This window comes from Enhydra lutris, unplaced genomic scaffold (assembly GCF_002288905.1).
Source record: "Enhydra lutris kenyoni isolate GAN:26980312 unplaced genomic scaffold, ASM228890v2 scaffoldscaffold94, whole genome shotgun sequence".
In the NCBI taxonomy this organism is placed as follows: domain Eukaryota; kingdom Metazoa; phylum Chordata; class Mammalia; order Carnivora; family Mustelidae; genus Enhydra; species Enhydra lutris.
Genome location: NW_019154178.1, coordinates 3,461,765 through 3,483,895, shown reverse-complemented (window position 1 = coordinate 3,483,895; position 22,131 = coordinate 3,461,765). Strand labels below are relative to the sequence as shown.

Here is a 22,131-nt window from a genome sequence, read left to right as displayed (position 1 = left end):
CAGCCCGTTGTATTGCTTTCTTTCAAGTTCTGTGATTTTAACCAAAGAATAAAAATTAACAACAGATCCAAAAACTACACGTGTGTCTTGACCTACTTGTTTATTATGCACTCATTCATTTATCCAGCAAGTATTAATGGGGCACCTACTGTTTGCATCTGCAGCAGCTCTGCGCTACCTCTTCACCATCCAAATTCTCATCGCCCATCCTGCCCGGTCCCAGACTTGGGAGTCAGTTCACAGGCTCCCTTGTAAGTTCAGGAAACGATTGGCTTAATTTAGCCCAAGGCCCACAGATGCTTAAGAGTCAGAAAGAACCTCAAATTTGATCTTCAAGGGGCTGACTCCTGTGACAGTGACCCAACTCCCCAGTACTGGGACACAGAGAGGTTCAAATTTCTGAGATAGACTGAGCAGAAAACCCACTGTTTTTTACTTTCTTGGTGGGTCCAACCAAACTGCATGTTTTTGGGTTTTGACTTCTTCTTTGTTTATGTGATGTTGTTCCTGCGGGGGTGCTTGCTTTCTGCTGCCATCTGTCTATGAAGAATGCTCGCGGTGAGGTCCACACAATCCCGACAGCGTGTACAGGTCTGAGTACGTCTGAATTTCAAATTCAAGTGCCAAATTCTAGCTTATTATCATCCCAAATCTACTGTTGAAGAGGAAACTTCTAGTATTCTATTTGTTATGACTTTGTAGGCCATTTTTCATCTCCAAAGATTTTCCACATTTCCTTCCATTCTTTTCAAAATGGAGCATCTTGTACTTAGAGTCCGGAGTTTCACACCATAGTGTGAATATGACATCACAGCGTGACTATCTAATTCCTTATTTGGTTCTTATTGAGGTGAAATACAATATAAAATTGTTTTAAAGTGTTCAATCCAGTGGCATCTAGCACATTTCAATGGTGTGCAACCATGAGCTCTAACGACTTCCCAAAAACGTCTGTCTCTGCAAGAGAATATCCCACATCCAACATGCATCCGCGACCTCCAGCCCTCCCGCATGCCAACCTCCTGTTAACTGATAACTGTCCTCATGTCCATGGACTTACCTATTCTGAGACTTTCATATACATGGAACACACAACACGAGCACTGTCAGGTCTGGTTTCCTTCACAGAGAATTGTGTTTCTGGGTTCATCCACGTTGCATCATTGTATCTTTCCTTTTCTATGATGGAATGATGTTCTGTTGTATGTATCTACCACATCTGTCTCGCCCTTTATCCGCAGATGGATATTTGGGCTGATTCTTCCTTCACCACAGTGAATAGTGCTGCATACCCATATTTGTTGGAACATCTGTTTTCTGTTGTTATGGGGTTATACTTAGAGGTGAAAAGTCTGGGTCAAATGGTTGATTCTTGGTTAACTTTTTGAGGAACTGCCAAACCATTTTCCTCAGCAGCTCAATCACTTTACGTTCCCCTGACCACATGAGAGGGTTAGAATTTTACAGAGTTACTGTATTAGAAGGAAAAGCGAATACATTTTTAAATTATGTGTTTATTTACTGGGGCATTTGGGTGGCTCAGTGGGTTAAGCCTGGGCCTTCGGCTCGGGTCATGGTCTTGTTGGGTCCGTTATCAAAGGAATGAGACTGAGACAAAGTGAAAGTTATGCAAAGCTTTATTCTATGCCAAGCATTAGAAGTCAGACTGACCGGCCAGGGCTGCCTCCAAAGAGAGCAACGACCCCTCAGTCTTACAAGCTAGTTTTATAGGGCACAACTGCAGACCTCTACGTATGTGGCTTTGGCTGATTAGATGTTTCCACCTGTCTGGCCTTGTTTTAGGTGTGTGTTTTAGTAACGGTTACCTGGAACTGATATCAGTAACTGCTGAGGCGTTTATTAAACAACAAAATCTCTACCTAGGCAACATGGAGTTCCTATGGTTAAGTAGACCCAGGCAGGCCCTAGGGGTTTAACAGGTTTTATTGTGGAATCGGCCCCAACAGTCTCAGGGTCCTGGGATCGAGCCCCACATCAGGCTCTCCACTCAGCAGGCAGCCTGCTCCCCGCCCTGCCCCACCCTGCCTGCCTCTCTGCCTACTTGTGATCTCTCTCTCTGTCAAATAAATAAATAAAATCTTAAAATAAAATAAAATATGTGTTTATTTACTAACTTAAAATAAACTGAATGTGTATTTTTAAAAATATAGTGATAATAGCGGCTTTGTAGTTGCCATTCTCTTTAATATTTGACTTGATAGAAGGCAGCTATATTTTCATAACTGCTTCCAAATCCCGTCTGATGCCACATGACATGCCTACAGTCTCCGGAGAACAATACACATGGAAACATCCTCGTGGTATTGTCGTAAGAACGGTCTTGAACTCATGGAGCCTCTGGGCGGAGGTCAGGAGCTTCCAGGTACCCCTGAACACACCTTGACACTACCTGGCCTACATCAGGTATTTCTCCAGGGGTACACAAAGGTATTCCACCTTCTTTATTAGTTAAAATATTTCTAAAAGGATATATTCTCCTAAATAACTGTCTCGTTATGCTGAGCTAGCCTAGGACAGAATAAATGTTTGATCCTTTCCATTTATCTGCCAGTCTTCAAGAGAACGAACTGTTTGTCTAGCTTCCTGGGTGACCAATGAATTACTTTTCCTGCTGCAAGTGCAGGAATGTCAGCATATTTGAAATGCTTGACTCCATCCTAGTCATTGTTTCTGTGAGGTTCTAATTGTCCCATCTTGATTTGGGATCCTTTCCTTTTTTTTTCCCCCTGATATGCCCTGATATAAAGTTATCAGTTATTTTTATTTTTTTAAATATTTTATTTATTTATTTATTTGACAGACAGAGATCACAAGTAGGCAGAGAGGCAGGCAGAGAGAGAGGAGGAAGCAGGCTCCCTACTAAGCAGAGACCCCCGATGTGGGGTTCGATCCCAGGACCCTGAGATCATGACCTGAGCCGAAGGCAGAAGCTTAACCGACTGAGCCGCCCAGGCACCCCAGGACCTGCCCTGACTTTGTGTCTGGCCACAGGGTTTGTGAACACGGCTGTATGGAATGGATGATCTCCACTCGGTCAATGTAAAACTCTTTCTGTTTTGTCCTTTTTTAACATCGGTACATTAGAAGATTGACACAGAGGGGAAAAAAGAATACTGTAATGAGTTCATATTTATACTTTCAACTCATGTCTAGAAGCACAGAGTTTTACTCATTTATCTCACAACAATTTCTTCTCCCCCTACAGAAAATCCTGGTTGCTGGTAGATCGATATAATTACATAGTCACCCATCCCACACTCTACCCTGTATCCCGCTGGACCATACATGCAAGAGGGCTTAGAACAACACCAACACTATCATGAGCAATACGGTTATCGAAAACAATTTAAGTATTATCTTCTGACCGTGGGATATATCACTGGAAAGAAGTAAATTGTTATGCTTTAAAGTCTCTTGAAATAGTTCCTGACTTGTGGTTTGTCACCAGCTTGATAAATGGTTCTGCGTATAGCTGTGTTTCGCTTTCAATGGGGAGGAACTGAAACTCTCGTTTGATTTATAATGCTACAAACTGTCTATGGGGAGCAGGACACCCCAAATGGCTGGGTAAGGGACTCAGCACACTCTCTCCCTAAAGATCAGTGATAATACTGGACATAAAATTCTGAATAAACCATTTCAGAATTCCGCAAAATGGCCAAAAGCATGCAGCAGATTGAGAAGTACTTTATTCAGAAACTGCTGTACCCTCGTGACCAGCCCAGAACTGCTCCCCCACCCCTGTGCAGTGATCCCAGAGGCTGAGGACATGCAGTCTTGCTGTCACCAGAAGGGAAGGCCAAATTTGGAGCTCCACAGGGGAGGCCCAAGTCCAGGGAGTTTGTAGGAAAATAGCGGTCCATGGCAGGAATCAAAGGTCAATGCGACTCTTGCCTACAGCAGTGATTCCAGCTGACACAAAGACTGGAGCCACTGAAGTTTCACAGATGTCAGGGAAATAAGTCAGCCATGGTGGATGTGGAGCTCTTTCATATTCCTGGAGGTGTGGAACGTTGCACACATACCAAAGAGAGAGCAAAGCTCGTCACAGTTTTCTGCTTATCCGTGGCCAGACATGCAGTTTTGCATAGACAAAGGAGAAGCCAGGAAAGATCTGTAACCTGCATTTTTCCTTAAGAATTAGGGAGAAAATGAAGGAGCGAAAAGAATGTGGGATTTCTGGACCAACTAAGAAACACTGGCACAAGAAGGGAAGTGTCAGCCCTTCAAATGCTACAGCCATATGAAGGAGGAACATCACGAAGAAAGTCTACCAGCACGACACTGACTCTAACATGGGTTCGGTTTGTTTGGGTTTGATTTTCATGGAGCATGTACTACACACAGGAAATGAACCTTCATCATGACCGTGTCCCAGAGGAGCCTGCACCCTGGAAGCGGAAGAAAGACCCAAGTGACCATATGCAGCATAGAAGTGAGGTGCACTTGTAGCAGAGTTGAAGGGCTTCCCAGCTGCGGGTCAGGGAACGCCTTGCAGGATGAAATCTGGACGGGCCTCCAAAGAGGAGGACTATGAACAGATGGAGAAGACAAGGAAGACATTCCACACAGTTACAGAACGAAACTCGTTCATGTGAACAAGCGACTATAAAGCAGAAACAGGGAAAAATTAAATGGAAGATGGAAGGAACAGCACCATCACTCTGTGGTCCTAGGCTCCAGGGCCCTGGGGCAGGCATGGCGAGGCAGCTCACCAGATGTCTTGATAGGAGCTGTGAAAGAGAAATGGGAGCTATTGGGTGCGTTGGAGGCAGCAAGTGAGGGTGAGGGAGTGTCAGGAGACAGACACTAAGAGAGGTAAAAATGGAATGTGAACGAAGATACAGGGAGGAGAGGAGGAAACACAAAGGACTCACCAGCGCTTCTTAAACCACAACACGAGGGCTACCAGAACCATTAGGGGCACTGTCACGGCCAACAGGATCAAGTACACGGAAAGGTGCTGTCCTGTGGGTATTGGAGAGACACACCAATGTCATTCTCCACCCACTGCCAGTTCTACTCTGCCCCCTGATTTCCCCCCACGTCAACATGTGCGCTGGGTACGAGAGTCGTCTTCCACCGGCCTTGTCCCTGTGCTCTCACACCTGCTCATCTCTGCCTAAGTCTCTCACATCTGCGCCCCTTGTGCTCCATCGGTCCATCCCTACACTCCTGAAGTCACTCTCATTCATTCCATCCTGATACTGCTCCCACCTCGTCCGGCATCATGAAACCTTCCTCTGCCCTAACCTCTATGCTCAACAACCACCTTTGCACACCTACAGACCCCATCTTTCTCACCCCAGTGGAGGACGATGTCCTGGTTTCCCAGACTGCTGTGTCTCACTCGACAGGACAGACCCGCCACCTCCTCGGCCGCCACGTCCAGGGTCACTCGGAGATACCACGTCCCATCAGCATGGGGCAGGATGTCACCTCGCTGGGTGCCCTGCTGCTCCTGCTCACCCCGCATCCACATCACCCACACAGGCTTTGGGTGGAAGCCAGAGATGTGACACACCAGCAGCAGACGGCTGGGACCAGGACGGGGGCCAGTGGACAGCCAGGCCTCCGGCTTCACTGGAGAAGGCATGAGAGGTATTCAGATGGGGTCTCTAGTGCGCAGCTTAGGGGTCTTTAGCCACATCAGTGTGCACAAGATTAGGAAACTTGTACCCAGCAACCTTATCTGTCTTGAATTCTTCCTTATTCCAACTTTGAAAGGGATGGTAGAAAGGGGCAAGACTTGTATGGAAAAGTCTTTCAGGAAAGGGGTGTACAAACCTTGCCTCTTGTAATCCGCCTTTGCTGCATCGAAGAGACCCAGGGCAAATCGGGGACAGGTGTGCGTGAGGAGCCTGTGTGTTGTTTCCCTGATGCCTTCATACTGGTTCAGGAGGTCACAGACACTCTGGGCTCTGCTATCACCCTCTGGAGCTGGCACCCATGACATGTCTTGGAAACTCAGGAAATGCGATCCACCATAAGCTGCCTGTAAGAAGCTTTCCGCAGTGTCATTAGGATGTAGCTCACAGCCGGCTCTCACCTGTACTTCAATAGGATCTAGGAAGAAGGAAGAAGGAGAAACAGATTTGTGGGAGGGGTGAATGAGAGAAACAGTATAAGAACTTTATTAAAAAGTGGAGCAAGAAGAATTTATAGGGGTGTGGGCATAAGCCAAGGATGTGTTTGATCAGGAACAAGGAAGAAAATTGGTGGGATGGGGAAGGGGCTGTAAAGGATACATGCCAAGAATTAAGAATTTGACTCGAAGAAGTCAGGGAAATGCTAGGTGAGCTGCAGGTCAGAGGGTGAGGGTGGGGGCAAGAGCCCATGTGAAGGAGCCTCAGGTACAGCTCTCCGGGGCACATAACATGGGCCGTAATGGGGGTTGGGTTGTGGACGTAGACCTTGGAAGATACTGAATGGAGGAAGAGATCACAGATTAAGGCAGGAGGACAACTGTGTGTCTCTGTGTTTTACCACAGAAGGGCGACCACTGGGGCAAGATGAAAATACACAAGAAAAAAAGGAGTCAGAAGAAGCAAGAGTCCAGGAAATCTTGAGGAGTCAACATCTGCAATGACTCCCAAGAAGTGTATGCATGGAGATGTTTATGGCAGGACAGGAATACAGAACAGTGGTCCAGAAGGGCATGGGGATGTTGCCCAGAAATAGAGGAATTTTCTGAGGGCTTTCCTTAATGGACTGGATTGCACTCACATCCAAAGTGCATTTGACCTGCATATTCTTGCGTCTCCCGAGTGAATCCAATGAAGTAGACACGGAACAGCAGCTCCAAATCTATCAGCTCCTCATCACTGAAGTTACCCTTAGACCAGGTGTGCAGGAAAATGATGGTGCCAGGCTCGCTGTCCCAGCCATGACTCTGCATGTCACCCAGCCAACCTGAGCCCTGATGTTGTGCCCAGGACTGGTTGGCAAAGGATGAGATCTGGATGACACTGAACAAGATGTGCTCCTGGGTGGCTGAGGAGAGAGAAGGGTAGAGGGTCAGGTAATTTAAGGGGAAAAGGGAGGCAAGCAGGAAGGAGAAGATGGAAAGTGAGCCAGTTATGAGAGAGGTGGGGTTGGGGAGAGAGCGAGAGACAGAGAGAGAAGGAGGCAAGGAGAGAAATACAGAAAGAGAGAGGGAGGGAGGAAGGGGGAGAGAGAGGGAGAGAAAGAGAGACAGAGAGAGAAGGTGGGGGAGAGAAGGAGAGAGAGTCAGAGACAGAGGGAGAAGGAGCGAGTGAGGGAGAGAAAAAGAGGGAGAGAGGGGGAAATGAGAGAAGGAGGGAGGGAGGGAGACAAGTTATGACTGGGCTAGTGATGGCATTTCCCTCACCTGGTGCCCCGTACTCACCACGTCCTTTCAGAGAGTTAGCCTTACCTGGAGACAAGAACCCTCAGGGTTGAGCACTCTGGTGACCTGAGAACCGTGACCTGCCTTGGGAGAGGCGAGCACACCCCACCTGGATCAGGGACTGGGCAGCGGTCAGAGCTCTTACCTTCCGCGCTGCCACCCGCGAGGAGAAGAGCAGCTAGCAGGACAAGCTCCAGAGAGGGCATTTCACTTGCAGGCAATTCTCAGCTCCCTCTGTTCTCAGCAGCCCTGCCCCTCGGTGTTCTGCTCTCACTTCCTTTTTCCACCAACAAGCCGTGCCCCCCACCAACTGCTAATTGAAACAAAAGACGATCTGCTGCTCCTTCGACCTCCAGCCTCCTACTCTGGCTCTCATTTCCCCTCCAGCTCAGACCAAAGCTGTCCTCCAGCCTGGCTTCCAGCTGTTCTCCTCGTCCTCAGCCTCCCCCCTGCCTGATTCCCTCCTCGAAGTTGTGTGTGACGCTGGAAGGTCTCTGTACCTCTCAGAGACTCGCATCTCACTACAACAAAACACAGGAACAGCGCGGTGTCGCCAAGCCCTGCTTGTCCTAACAGATCAGAGTTCCAGTTTCTCCACTAGCTCTGCTTGTGTCCCCTCCTGCCTCCTGTCTGGACACTCCATCCTCCTCTTCCCCTTTTCAGTATCTTCACGGCCCCCTCCTTCCCTCTACCTGTCTCCTTCCCTGAGGCTCGCTGGCTCCTTTTAAATGGGAGGACCGGGGTTCTTAGGCTCTGCCATCTCCCCAGGCACATGTCTAAGCCATAGCCGGTTCTCCACTGTCTTTAGAGATGAAAGCGCAGCCACCCCAGAGCATAAGACCATCAAAAATACAAAGCAGATGCCCTCCTCTTGAGTTCAGACCATATATTCACTCACTAGAAAGTCTCCCAGCATGTGCCTGGTACCAAGTGTCTTAGGAGGCGAGTGAACATACCGAGATGGATGGGTGTGTTTAAACCAAGGAATGAAGTACATCATGATAATTGCCATTTCAGGGTCTAGCGTGCCAGGCGCAGGAACGATGTTCTCCAGAGAGGCCTTTTGACCTCCTGGCTGCTGGAGTGTCTGTAATTTGAAGTCTTGGGAGGGGGCTGAGCTTGCCAGCCTGAGGATGTGGTGGACAATATGTCTGGCAAGGGACTGGGGGGTCAGAGGTGCAGCTTTTCAGGTGACCCACACAAGGGGAGGTTGTGAACGCTCTCACGGACAGTAAGGACTGTGACCCGACAAAAACACATTGTCAAAGAGGAGTGGTGTTTGTGAGTGTTCGAAGATACACTGAGAAGTGCCAGGGGATTTGTCAATGGTTCTGATTGGTTAATGTGAGCCCATCTTTTAAAGACCCAAGCCACATGCTATTACAGCTCCGTTTAATAACTTCCAGAGCTCACCGAGCGCAGTGGACACTGACTGAAATCCCATTTGCAGCCATTTCTCTCCCACAGTTGGCAGCATCAGCAGTGAAGCTGGAGTTGCCATCAGCGAGCTCTTTCTATTACGACCACGGATACGGGGCGATTTCTGTGTGCCACGAACTCCTCCAAGAACTACCAACCACAACTTCAGCCCCACCCAGATCCTGCACGGCCCCCAGATCCCATCGTCCCCCGGACCTTCTTGTCAGCGGCAATCTCTGGTGTTAGGAACCCACAACCCGCAGGATGCCGTCTGGTTATCACGTTCCCCCGTAGGAAACACACAGCCCTCCTGCTCCCTCCTGGGGGGGTTAGGGCCACAGAGGTCCAGCCGGCGGGATATGTGGTGCTGCAGACATAGACCCCATGCTGGCCTCGGAGCACCTGGTCTGCAGAGCTCGGACATCCCACTGCCTGGGATGACGGCCCCAAGACAGAGGCCGCGTGCTCTGTGCTGGTGTCAGAAAGCAAACCGCTGAGGTCCTCAGGCTCACTTATGACTGCAACCCAACCGTCCATACTGGTTAGTATCATAGAGCCTGTAGACCCAGGTAATGAGCCTTCTTCCCCCTCCTGAGCTCAGAACCAAACAAGGCAGAGATACAGAGCACAAGATCGTCCATCAGATTGTCAGCTTCGCTTCTGATAAAGCCGCTAGTGACTTCCCGTGACGTGTGCAGCCCAAGTGGTTCTGCGGACAGTGAACCCCAAATGAAGCGGTCTTGTTATAAACTGATTATTTGTGCCCCTCCCCCAACAAAATTCATATACCGAAGGCCTAACCCTCTCCCAGTAGGGTTCTGTCTGAAGATGGGACCACTAGAAAGTAACTGTGGTTACACAAGACACTAACGGGGACCTCACAAGAAGAAACAGTGTTCTCCCTGCCTCTCTCCCTGTCCACTGGCACCAGGGAAAGGTCATGTGAGGAGATATCGAGAAGGCAGCTGTCTGGAAGCCAGGAAGAGAGAATTCCCTGGAATTCAAAGTGTCTTGCAGTTTATTTATTTATTTATTTATTCATTAGATTTTATTTATTTATTTGACAGACAGAGATCACAAGTAGGCAGAGAGGCAGGCAGAGAGAGAGAGGAGGAAGCAGGCTCCCCGCCGAGCAGAGAGCCCGATGCGGGACTCAATCCCAGGACCCTGAGATCATGATGTGAGCCGAAGGCAGAGGCTTAACCCACTGAGCCACCCAGGTGCCCCTGTCTTGCACTTTAGTCTCAAGAATTTGGGGAAGGTGACTGTGAGATTAGGCTGGGCTAAGCTGCCAGAGTCTACACAGGCTAGAGGAGACCGGGATGACCCTGCGGGCATGGGAAGAAGGCGTGGAGACTTGTTTTACACCCCTTTTCTCTCCTGGACTCACCCGTGATGCAATCCATGTGATTGCCCCAGGAAAGAATACGGAGTGATGAAGGGCAGGAGAAGTATGTGGGGAAGTTCGGCCGCAGGGGAATGAGGAGAGCAGGTACAGCTCAGCCCAGAACGGGGCTGTGTCCAGCCAGTCACCCAAACAGAAGCTGGAAACCTGCGTTCCTGGGAGCCATCCCCTGCCTGCTCCCAGCTCCTTCACGTGCCTCTTCCCCTCTGACCTCATTCCCACCTGCTGGAGCGTGACCCGGGGCAGCCGGCACCGTCTTCACATCTACTGGGCACTCTGCCTCGGTGCCAAATTAATGTAAACTTGCTCTGTAAGAGTGGGTTAGCATAAGTACAGCCATCTTAGCTTGGGCAGCCATCTCAGGCCCAAGGGCTGAACTTTCCCCTACTTTACTTTAGTTCCAGGGACCCCCACCCTGCTTTAGTTCCAGAGACCCCCACCCTGTTTTAGTAACAGGAATACCTAACCCTGTAAACACTTCCAGGAAAAACAGCTATACCTAACCCTGTAAACACTTCCAAGAAAGTACCTAACCCTGTAACCAGCCCGGCAACAGCTAATCAGCCTACTGCAGAAAAGTCTGAAACTTCTCCTCCTCCCCCTGCCCCAAGCCTCTTATAATGACCCATAAAAACCCCTGCCTTAACTAGCCTCGGGGTCCAAGTCCCTACTCTGCTGTGTCGGGTATACTTGGGCCCAAGCTTAAGCTTGTCAAGTAAACCTCACTGTGTGACTTGCATTATCGAGAGTGTTCTCTGTCTAATTGAGGGGTGGTCAACTCTGTACCCTAACAGCTCATATCAGGCTTGTGCTTAAAATAGTTCACTTATTTGCACAAGAAACACTCTGGACTCCTCCTGAGTATATCCGTCTCATACTGACGTGGGCAGAGAAGGGGGTGAGAGTGCCTGTGGGTACACGCCGTCCCAAAAGGATGGTCTGAGATGGGTGCGGCCATCTGCCATCAGAATGCAGGCAGAGGTGAGAGTCTTGGCCATCCAAGGGTGGCCAGTGCTCGGCCTCAGGCACCAGCCTTCCCCAGGCTCCTCTGCCTGCCTCAGTGGTGCCCAGAAGTCCTCGTCCTGCCTGTCCCCCAGGTTCACCTCCATGGGGAAATGCTGGCCCCTCAGAGAGAGCTCTCCTCAGCTCCCACTGGGAGCGCAGCTCACATGATCTCATCACCCCTGCTCTGCCATCCCCTCCCTGCCAAACCTCAGGCTCTGCCCACTTCCCTGTTTGAGAAATCTCGCTGCCTCCCACAACCACATGGCTTCTGCTGGGGTCCTTTCATTTCCTCATGAACACGCCTTCACATTATTCTCCCCTTCCTGGCTCCCAGCGGCAGCCCTGCCTCTGTTCTCTGTCCTCCACTGGCCCCCGTCCTCAGCACTGAGGGCAGGATCGACCCCACAGGGACCCCTGCAGAATGCAAGGGCGCGTCTGAGGAGAGAGGCCGATGTTCTCTAACCAGCTTCAGCTTTAGCCTTGTCTGACCTGGCCTGTGTGCACCTTCGTTTCCATTTACAGAAGCTTTTTCTCTCTCCCTTTCCTGGGTCTCATTTCTCGCTTTCCCATCTTGTGTCCACACTGTTCTCTCGTTAGCCTTCATCGGAGCTCCCCGCTCCTCCTTTATCACCACTCCCACTTGTCTCCTCCTCCATGCATGCAAAGGCTTGCCGCCGCCCGGGCTGAAATCTGGGACGACCGCACGGCTCACTGCTTGGCCCTTCCGTTTCTCTGTGCAGTTATATACGGACGGTACTGTTTGTTTGTTTTTTTCCCAGACAGAAGCCAGACATTCTTGTAAGAGTGAGGCTTACATGATCATTCTGTACAGCCCCACGCTCCCAGCAAAGACTGACTTTACACCCTAAAATTTAGGGTTGAAATTTAAAAATGGCAATTGGCTTGCATCAATGACCATCTTCCTATTGACGTCATCCATTCATTTTCTTTAAAAAAAAAAAATCCCTTAATCCTTTGACGTGTACAAGGAATCAAGTCCATTGAACTGGGATTCTAATGTCATTCTGCTTATGGTATTAATTTTACTAAAATATCGTGCCGAGCTACGGCTTAGGATATCCATTTAAAGGATATTTTTGAAAGTACACATTTGACTTTTATTTTATTAAAGATTCAAATTAGCACTATCTTTAAAAAGATAGTGCATTTCTCTCTCTCTCCTGAAAAGACTAGAAAAGGCAGTTCAGGGCTGTGGCTTTCTGTTGGATCAGGGACTTGGTGGCTAGCTTCCTCTTTTGTTTTGGGTTTGGGTTTTTTTTTAGTGTTTTGTTTTGCTTTGCTTTGTCCTGTTATGGTCTTTACCATGCTTGGTCCTCATTCTGAAGGTCACCCATCCTCTGAGGAGGTTGCTGGAGGTCCTTCCTTCAAACCCAGTGTCCCGCCGGCGATCATGAGAAAGGAGGCGGCTGAGCACACCCATCTCCCCTGACTCAGTTCTGCATCATGGAAGTGATACATTCACGGTCAGACCGCGGACACACAGCCACAGCAGCTCACAGGGGGCCTAAGGGAGCAGGCTTGATCCTGCCCAGCTCATAAATGGGACTTGACGTATTCTAGAGGAAGTGGAAAATGGATTCTGGAGACAACCAGGGTCTCTGCCGTGGAGCCCCATTTGACAATCCATCTGCCCACTTAGGCACACGGGTATATGGTTGGCGAGCAGTTTCGCTCGAATAAGGTAACAGGTAATCACACTGCTCAAGGCTCAAAGACCATGGGTGCTTTTCTCAGGACACGTTATACTCAAATTAGGTCTCATACTTGTTCCTGCCTAAAGTCACACCTGGCATTCTCACTGAAGTAGTGTTGGTTGTGCCCTGGGAATGGAAGGAGTCATGATTAGGCCAACAAGTGCCTCTGTCTTGGAGTAGCCCCAAAATTTCACCTCCAGAAGAATCTCGGTACTCTCGTATGCCGTCAGCCTCCTGGGAGCAAATCTAGGATTCAAGAGACAGTCTTTGAGTAGATCTCCAAACGCCGTCAGAAATGTCCAGTTGCCAATCCCACCCACGGCTCAGCTGATTACGGGCTACTGCTCTGCATTTAAGAGATAATGTGCAATGGTGGTATATGAGGTGTATGTTAGAGTATCTAGTGTAAACGCCACTGCTGCCCAAAAATCATGACCTCAGTTCAACAAGACAACATGGTCATTCCTGCAGAGAGTGTCCAATCAACCCTTGAGCTCGCCACAGCATGGAAGCGAGGCATACCCGGCCAGATCCTGTTGTGCTGGGCACTTTCTCTTACATGCCGGCTGACGGGATCACCTTGCTTCATTTAAGAGACTGAAGCAGACCTAGGAAACTGGTGCAACTGTTGGAACCAACTTTCCCTGACAACGTTGTTCATAGCGCCATGTAGCTTCTTCCTTCTAAGAACTGATGGGAGGAATTTCTTTGTGGCCTGAGGACCAGGAAGAGCGGTACTTTTCCCAAATGATCTGCCGGTCTGCGTCTTTCTAGACCCTTCTAGACCCTGTCTCAGTCACCTCAGAGCCCTTTCGTAATTTACAGCCCACATACTGCCAGTGTTCAGAGCATCAGACGCTTGTTAACATTTATCCCATTTTTGGCCTCGTCTTTCTTTACCAGTCGTGTAGTCCCTTGGATTCAATCCGTGTTATTATTGATGGGCTCAGTCTTTCATGCATGATTTTGTAAGTAATGTCAGTGACCAGCTAGCAAGTCACAGTGAACTTAAGCATGGGTTTGCAAACCCCTTGATTTGGGGGGCTTCTACTGTCTTAGGAACAAGGACACAGAAGCTTTGCTCTAATCTCCACTGCCACCCAGAGGTAAAATACAGAAGTTTATCCCACCCTGGAGCCTCCCGTGGTCACAAAAATCCTGACGTTTTCTTTTTTTTCTTTTTTTTTTTTTTTAAAGATTTTATTTATTTATTTGAGAGAGAGACAGTGAGAGAGAGACAGTGAGAGAGAGCATGAGCGAGGAGAAGGTCAGAGGGAGAAGCAGACTCCCCATGGAGCTGGGAGCCCGATGCGGGACTCGATCCCGGGACTCCAGGACCATGACCCGAGCCGAAGGCAGTCGTCCAACCAACTGAGCCACCCAGGCGTCCCGATCCTGACGTTTTCAACCAGAGGGTTTGGATATTGCACATATTTTGATTCTTTGCTTAGAAATGGAAATATTTTATATAATATTATATATTTTTATTTTTTCCCTTAGTTTTTTATCTCTGGTGCAATCCATTATCCCAATCCCGTCTCTTTATTCTACAGAACTTAATTTGAAAACATTTCCAACGTTGGTTTTCCTCTGCTGTGTTTTCTGTGTAGACTCAAGTTCAGGGGCTTGAACTAACCCTTCTCCTCCATCTGTGGCCCCTGGTCATCACTTGGTCTGAGCAGACTTCCTCTGTAAACTTCCTCGTGTTCAGGCCCATTCCTTTCTGTTCCCCACGTTCTCCCGTATGGATGCGCTGTCCTTCTGTTTCTACGTGTTCTTAGAAAATGGGGTGCTCCGAGGTATACAACTTCAATTCCCACGAAAGGTATTACGCTGTGAGCTTCATTTACTAACACATCTCACTGAGCACTGTTCTAAAGACCTCCCCATAGTGATCTGGGTATACACACATTTTATTTTTAGAATTCCAAATACTTCTCTCAATTTTCCTCCGTTAATTCTTATTCAGCTTATTTTTTATTTTTTTGTTTTTATATAATTTTATTATTATGAATTAAACTGTACTCACTTTATACTTGGTTGATCAGAAAGCCTTAGTTTTGCAAAATAAAATTCAACAGGTTTTGTTTTTTATTTTATTTTTTTTTTCCCAAGAAGTCCATCCACTTTATACATTTTGTTGTACCAAAGCAACAATGTCCAAAACAGTGGAACCGTCTGTGTTGGCCCCGCTCCTCCTGGACATGCCCATTCCTGCTCCCTAAGGGTGGAGAGCCCAGGACCCTTGCCTGGCAGGATCTGACTTAGCTCCAGGCCCCTGTAGCTGGAGCAGAGTGTGTGTGTGTGTGTAGGGAGGGTGGGGGCACAACCACCATAGGCCATTTCTCTCCAAGGCTCTGCAGTTTCCACTCTGGGAACTTAGTTTAAGAAATGATTCCCCACCAATGGATCGTAAAAATATTCTGCTTTGTTCTATGCTACTAAGTTTGTAGTGTTGTGTTTTGCATTTATGACTTCATTCCTTTGTCAATAAGTCTTTGTTCTATTCTTTCAAAAATGACTTAGATACTTGTAGTCATTTATTCTTCTATATAATAAAAAAATAAGCTTACTATGTACTTCTAGAAATCCAACTGGAATCTTAATTAGGAATTTACTAAAGTTACAGAATAAGTTAAAGAGAATTATAATTTTTTATAACTACATCTATACTACTCCAGTTAATTAGAAATATTTTTATGATCTTTAATAGTTTTTAATAACTTCACTGTAGAAGTCTTGTATATTCTTTCTTTAGCTAATTCTTAGCTATTTTATAGATTTGTTGCTATTTTAAATGGCATCTAATTTTATCTTACTTGTTCTTGTTTCTTGCATAAAAAAGTGGTGTTGATTTTTTTCAATGTAAGACATTTATTTCAAAATGAAAATTCACATATATATGCATAATGCATGCATAAATATACACAAAAAAACCTTTAGTTCTATTTTTTAGTTAATATCTTAGTAGTATAATTACAAGTGCTTTTAATTTCTTCTGTATATTTTATATTTTTTATGCTTTCTACAATAAAATATATTGTTCTTGTTGTTTTTAACAGCATTTAATGTTTATGGTCAGACATTTTTTAAAATTTACTTTGTGCCTAAAGAACTTACTATGCTTTTGGGCATCTGGGCGGCTCAGCGGGTTAAGCCTCTGCCTTGGCTCAGGTCATGGTCCCAGGGTTCTGGGGTCGAGCCCCGCATCGGGCTCTCTGCTCAGCAGGAGCCTGCCTCGCCTTCTCTCTCTCTCTCTCTGCCTCTCTGCCTACTTGTGATCTCTGTCTGTCAAATAAATAAATAAAATCTTTTTTTTTTAATTTTATTTATTTATTTGACAGAGAGAGATCACAAGCAGGCAGAGAGGCAGGCAGAGAGAGAGGAGGAAGCAGGCTCCTTGCTGAGCAGAGAGCCCGATGTGGGGCTCGATCCCAGGACCCCGGGATCATGACCTGAGCCGAAGGCAGCGGCTTAACCCACTGAGCCACCCAGGCGCCCCAATAAATAAAATCTTTAAAAAAAAAAAGAACTTGCTACATTTTTATGGTAGGTCTAATTGTTTGCTTTTTACTCCACTAGTTTCTAGGTAGAAATTATATCATCTCAAAAAAAAAAAAAAAGATTCTTATTCTCTTGAAATCCTTACAATTTTTATCTAAATAAAGTCCTAAATTCTCTTATTACTCCCAGTATTTTGCTTTTCATTTCCTTATATACAATCATATGATCTGCAGATAACAATGATTTTTCTTTAGTTTCTATTTTCTTATTTCCCTTGCTTTGCTGGGCTAAGAGGGGCTTGTAGTATCTTCTACAGAAGAGCAGATACTCCCGTAGCTGGGCGTCGTGTCCCTCACTCAGTAGAGCGCATTTCAGCCTTCAGCGTCAACAGTGGGTCATACATGCTGTTTGCAGCTACATTTCTCTCTGGTCTGGGTTGTTCAGGTTTTATCGGAAGGGACATGTAAATGCACCAAATGCCTTTTCTGTACCTCTGGAGAGGATTACATGACTTTATTTTCTTAATCTGTTAAAGTGATTCTATTAAGAAATTTTTAAGGGCACAGTCCTTATATTCTACGGGTAAATCCCACTTCACCTGACACTGGTTTCTGTTTGCAAATACTTTGAGTCTATATACCTACTTTCCCTATATGTATGCGTAAATGAGGTAAGCGGAGAGTCACTCGTTTAATAATTGTTTTACCTTTTTCTGGGCAAAGCCTTGCTGGCTTTGGTGTCCTGACGATTTTGTGCTGGACCCTTTTCTATCCTTTTCTCTACCTGGAACAACGCATCTGGAGTATAATTACCTGCTGCTCGTCTGGTTTGTACCTAGGACCCTGCACAACCAGCAGCAGCTCTGACCCTCCCTCCTATCCCTTAGCAAGCACGGTGCATTCAGACTTTCTCCCTCTTCTAGGATTTTTTAAGATAAAATTTTATCTATAGCGAATGTGTTGATATAAGTCATAGACAACACGTTTTTCTTCAATCTACATGCCATTCTTGTAACATGTCTACTTTCTCATATTTATTACTCTTTCGATCAGTTTGGAGAGAAGTTTTATATTTTTACTAATTTTCTCAAAAGACCATCTTTGGTGTTTTCAGTCATTTCTATCAATTTTTTTTTTGTTTGCTTTGCTTTTTCTTTTAATTTTTAGTGCTCTTAGATGGATTTTCTACCTTCTAAATTTTTACTGATTTTGTCCTTTTTCTAGCTTCCTGATTAAAATTTTAACTCATATATTTATTTTTTTAAATTTTTAAAATGTATTTTCAGCATAACAATATTCATTGTTTTTGCACCACACCCAGTGCTCCACGCAATCCGTGCCCTCTCTAATACCCACCACCTGGTTCCCCCAACCTCCCACCCCCCGCCCCTTCAAAACCCTCAGATTGTTTTTCAGAGTCCATAGTCTCTCATGGTTCACGTCCCCTTCCAGTTTCCCTCAACTCCCTTCTCCTCTCTAACTCCCCTTAAACCATCTTGTTTACAAATAAGTGTTTTGAAACTATAAATTCCCCCAATACTTGTTACTTCACAATCACTTTGAACCAGAAAAAGAGAATATGTGCTCACCAATGTAAAAGCAGTATCTGTCAATGAGACTGTGAAAACCACAGTTTTTAAAAAGCCCAGAATATTTAAAACTGAACAAATGCAGAAACAGAGGGGTGTTAGGCCAGAGACACACCTTCCTCACCATCCCGGTCTGCATCTCACTAAAAACACTGAAGAACTGAAGTTACAAGTCACCACAGAAAAGGGAACGAAGCATAAGCAAATTATTTCTGAAAGGTAGTGACCGTAGCAGTGATCAAATTCACCAGTGAGTGCACCTACCCCCATACTAAAGTCACACAGAAAGTGGATTTCATGGCAAAAAAAGCTAATACTAACTCTGTAGATACACGCCCTTGGTTGGCATCTCCTTCCTTCTTGCTAATGAGGAAGGACATGTTTGTGCGCAGACATGTCCAGGCCTCATTTGAGAAGAAATGTCCTTTCCCTTCTTTTTCACTGCTGGGGCTCATCCTTGCTCTCAAGTTCACTTCTAATCTTTCTGGAAGGGACAAATTCCCTGGATGCTTATAGCTTGCTGTGGATTTGGCCAAGTAAACTTCCTCTCATGTGAGAATAAGAAAAGGATTATTTTTTAGGTGACCACACACAATTAAAATAATTAAGAATAAAATGATTCATAATGAAATTATTATAAATTATAAACGTAGAGATTCATAAACATGATCACACAATGATGAGTTAACTCTTCTCTCATGTACAAAGCTGACTGTAGCCATCTAGTCACATGTCTGGATGGCCTAAAAAAAATGGCTCTTACATGCCATTAACAAGTTTAGAACAGGAGCGCCTGGGTGGCTTAGTGGTTAAAGCCTCTGCCTGATCTCTGCCTGATCTCAGGGTCCTGGGATCGAGCCCCGCATTAGGCTCTCTGCTCAGCAGGGAGCCTGCTTCGCCCTGTCTCTCTGCCTGCCTCTCTGCCTACTTGTGATCTCTGTCTGTCAAATAAATAAATAAAATCTTAAAAAAAAAAGTTTAGAACAAAATTAGGATCTAATGAATAAATTAAGAAAAGATCAAATACTAACTAACTAAACACACTTTTACTATTCAACCCAACTTTACATTTTAAAATATCTCACCTTTCGACTCAATCACATTGCTTTTATGTCCAACAATCAGGAGAGGGACACAGTGTGGGAACCAAATGCTTAGGACCTGCCACGTCTGAAGAGTGGGACTGGCCGCCATCACACTCTCAGCTGCTTCCTGTCACCCCATGGAGTCTGACAGAACTGCCCCCCCTTCCAACTGCCAGATCCAGAAAGTTAACATTTCAGCTTCTCCTTTCTCCCATGTTCAATCACAAACAGGCCTCGTGCTTATACCACAATCTAGAACCTTCCGTGAGGAGGTTCTCCCAGTGGACACGTCCATCCCTTCAATACGAGCCCACTGTGGCTGAGGTAGAGCCTCTGTTGCTTGAGGGGAGAGAGGAAAGCTATGTAAGCACCCCATGTGGAGGTTCACAAGGACCACCTTGGGTAGGGAAGAAATGGTTTTCACAGATTTGTAGAGAATAACTTGGCAAAGACAAAAGCTGGGACAGACAAGCTGCAAAGATTTCTGAAGTTTGCCTCTGGGTGGTTAAATGTAAACATAAATAAGTAAGAACCTTGGAGGAAGAGATTATTCATTGTATCTTAAACATCTGGCCGCAGAGCTGCCTCTCCTACACCCTGGAAACACTCACAGAGAGTATGTTTACCATTACAATAGGAAAATCTCAGCACATGATGAAATCAATGAATGAATGAATGGATGGACATATTGTGTCAGGAAGAATTCAGAAAACGTCTTGCATGTTGAATGTTTAACTGTCATGACCACGACGCTTCCCGATTTATCATGTGCTGGTGCAGTTTTCCGACGAAAACCCTGGAGGATGGATTTCTGCCAGTCACTGATCAGCAGCGGACCTGGCATCTCAATTCCTGGCCAGAAGTTTGCTAGAAATCCTTGAAAACACCCAGGACAGGGATTGATTCTGATGGCGGGTTAACGTGCAAAAAGGGTGAGTGTTACAAGATGAGGACACATGAAGAGAAAAGCAATCAAAGAAAAGGGCTAGAGGAACATTTTCAAGAATCCAGGGAAGGGAAGAGGGAAGCGAGGAAGAATGTTGCAAGGAAGAGAGACATTATCCCAGTGTCCCCATGAGGCCACGTCCACATCCATCAGAGGGAAGCTTTTGGTCACTAAGGCTAGAAGTCCACCCTGTTGGGCTGAAGTCATGTGGGGAATGTATTGCCTGATGGAACTGGGGAGCCCAGAGTCATTGGGGCTCCAGCCCCTTCTGTGGGTCTGTGTATCTGCCTTCACTTTTCTGATGCTTTGGTTTTGTTATTGTTGCTATTTTCAGCATCACTGAAGTATGATGACAAATGAACACTGGACCTATGGACCATGTGCAGCTTTCTAGCCTCCCAGGAAGGAAGGTTCAGAGGCACCCTGGGCCATGTGGACCCTCGCAGGCTCTAACAGGTGCAGCAGAACCTCTGACGTGACATGAACGAAGGTCCTCCTGAGGAAAGTCCTCCAACAACTTCCCAGAGAGGACGGCCTGAAGACCCACAGGAGCCTGGTGCACTTGGGGCCTGCAGGGAGCTGCAGCTGAATGCCCACATCCTTCCCTGTAGTGCCTCCAGTGAGGGCACGCAGCATTTCAGAAGGAAAATGCAGAACTGGTCAAGAAAATGTCTACTGAAGCAAATCATGAAAATTAATATTTTATGTAGTATTCGTCACATGTTGGAATACTTCATTTGTCATTTTCTTTTAAAAACATAAAATGAAGTAGCCGCTGGAAGTTTAATGTATGTGTACATGGTGATGTGATGTCCACAACCAGGGCAGTTAACTCGGTCACCACCTCACATCTGGAACTTCTCCTTCTCTTTCTTTTCTTTTATTTTTCTTTCTTGTAGTGAGAACACTTGGGATCTACACTCTTGGCAAGTTTCATACAATTTCCCTGCCTTCTTGCTTGCAGGCTTCATCCTTAGGCTTGCTTCTTGCTGCTGAAAAAGGATTGTATTTATTTCAGGCTTCATACCCTGACCTTAGCATCCAGGACAGGAGAGAGCATTTCTTTTTCCTACATCCTCCATAAAAATCGGGCTGTGATCAGGGAGATTCAAATCAAAACCACATTGAGGTACCATCTTACACCAGTTAGAATGGCCAAAATCAACAAGACAGGAAACAACAAGTGTTGGAGAGGATGTGGAAGAAGGGGAACCCTCTTACACTGTTGGTGGGAATGCAAGTTGGTGCAGCCACTTTGGAAAACAGTGTGGAGATTCCTCAAGAAATTAAAAATAGAGCTTCCCTATGACCCTGCAATTACACTACTGGGTATTTACCCCAGAGATACAGATGTAGTGAAAAGAAGGGTCATCTGTACCCCAATGTTCATAGCAGCAATGGCCACAGTCGCCAAACTGTGGAAAGAATCAAGATGCCCTTCAATGGACGAATGGATAAGGAAGATGTGGTCCATATACACTATGGAGTATTACGCCTCCATCAGAAAGGATGAATACCCAACTTTTGTAGCAACATGGACGGGACTGGAGGAGATTACGCTGAGTGAAATAAGTCAAGCAGAGAGAGTCAATTATCATATGGTTTCACTTATCTGTGGAGCATAAGGAATAACACAGAGGACATGGGGAGATGGAGAGGAGAAGGGAGTTGAGGGAAATTGGAAGGGGAGGTGAACCATGAGAGACTATGGACTCTGAAAAACAATCTGAGGGTTTTGAAGGGGAGGGCGTGGGATGTTGGGTGAGGCTGGTGGTGGGTATTATGGAGGGCACATATTACATGGAGCACTGGGTGTGGTGCATAAACAATGAATTCTGGTACACTGAAAAGAAATTAATTAATTAATTTCTTATTAATTAATTTAAGTTAATTAATTAATTTATTTTAATTAATTAATTAATTTTAAAAAAGAATCAGGCTGTGTGTGACCTGTGTCACCGAGAGCAGGTGCCTGGCCTTGAACTATCACTTTGGGTGATACAAATGGAATCTATCTGATGACTGGCCTGACCGGCAGGTTACCTGTCCATCCTTCAACCTGTCACATTGACAA

General features: G+C 46.1%; 1 protein-coding gene across 1 annotated transcript; it reads right to left on the bottom strand.

Moving 5' to 3' along the window:
* Positions 1 to 3,692: 3,692 nt before the first annotated feature.
* On the bottom strand, positions 3,693 to 7,596 carry LOC111139021 (T-cell surface glycoprotein CD1c-like). Its single transcript, XM_022491113.1, has 6 exons — positions 7,536 to 7,596; positions 6,748 to 7,014; positions 5,809 to 6,087; positions 5,326 to 5,604; positions 4,899 to 4,989; positions 3,693 to 4,754 (listed from the first exon to the last, which is right to left on the bottom strand). The coding sequence occupies exons 1-6, from the start codon at positions 7,594 to 7,596 to the stop codon at positions 4,733 to 4,735; spliced, it is 999 nt and encodes a 332-aa protein (XP_022346821.1). The 3' UTR covers positions 3,693 to 4,732.
* Between the last annotated feature and the right edge of the window lie 14,535 nt (positions 7,597 to 22,131).

Bases quoted from the DNA above. Each gene is read 5' to 3' on its own strand.
- LOC111139021 (XM_022491113.1), bottom strand. From the start codon at position 7,596: ATGCCCTCTCTGGAGCTTGTCCTGCTAGCTGCTCTTCTCCTCGCGGGT. The intron at 6,088-6,747 runs GTGAGTGCAATC...CCTTCTTCCTAG, and splicing joins AGGTCAAATGCACTTTGGAT to ATCCTATTGAAGTACAGGTG. The intron at 4,990-5,325 runs GTGAGAAAGATG...CAATACCCACAG, and splicing joins GGACATCGTCCTCCACTGGG to GACAGCACCTTTCCGTGTAC.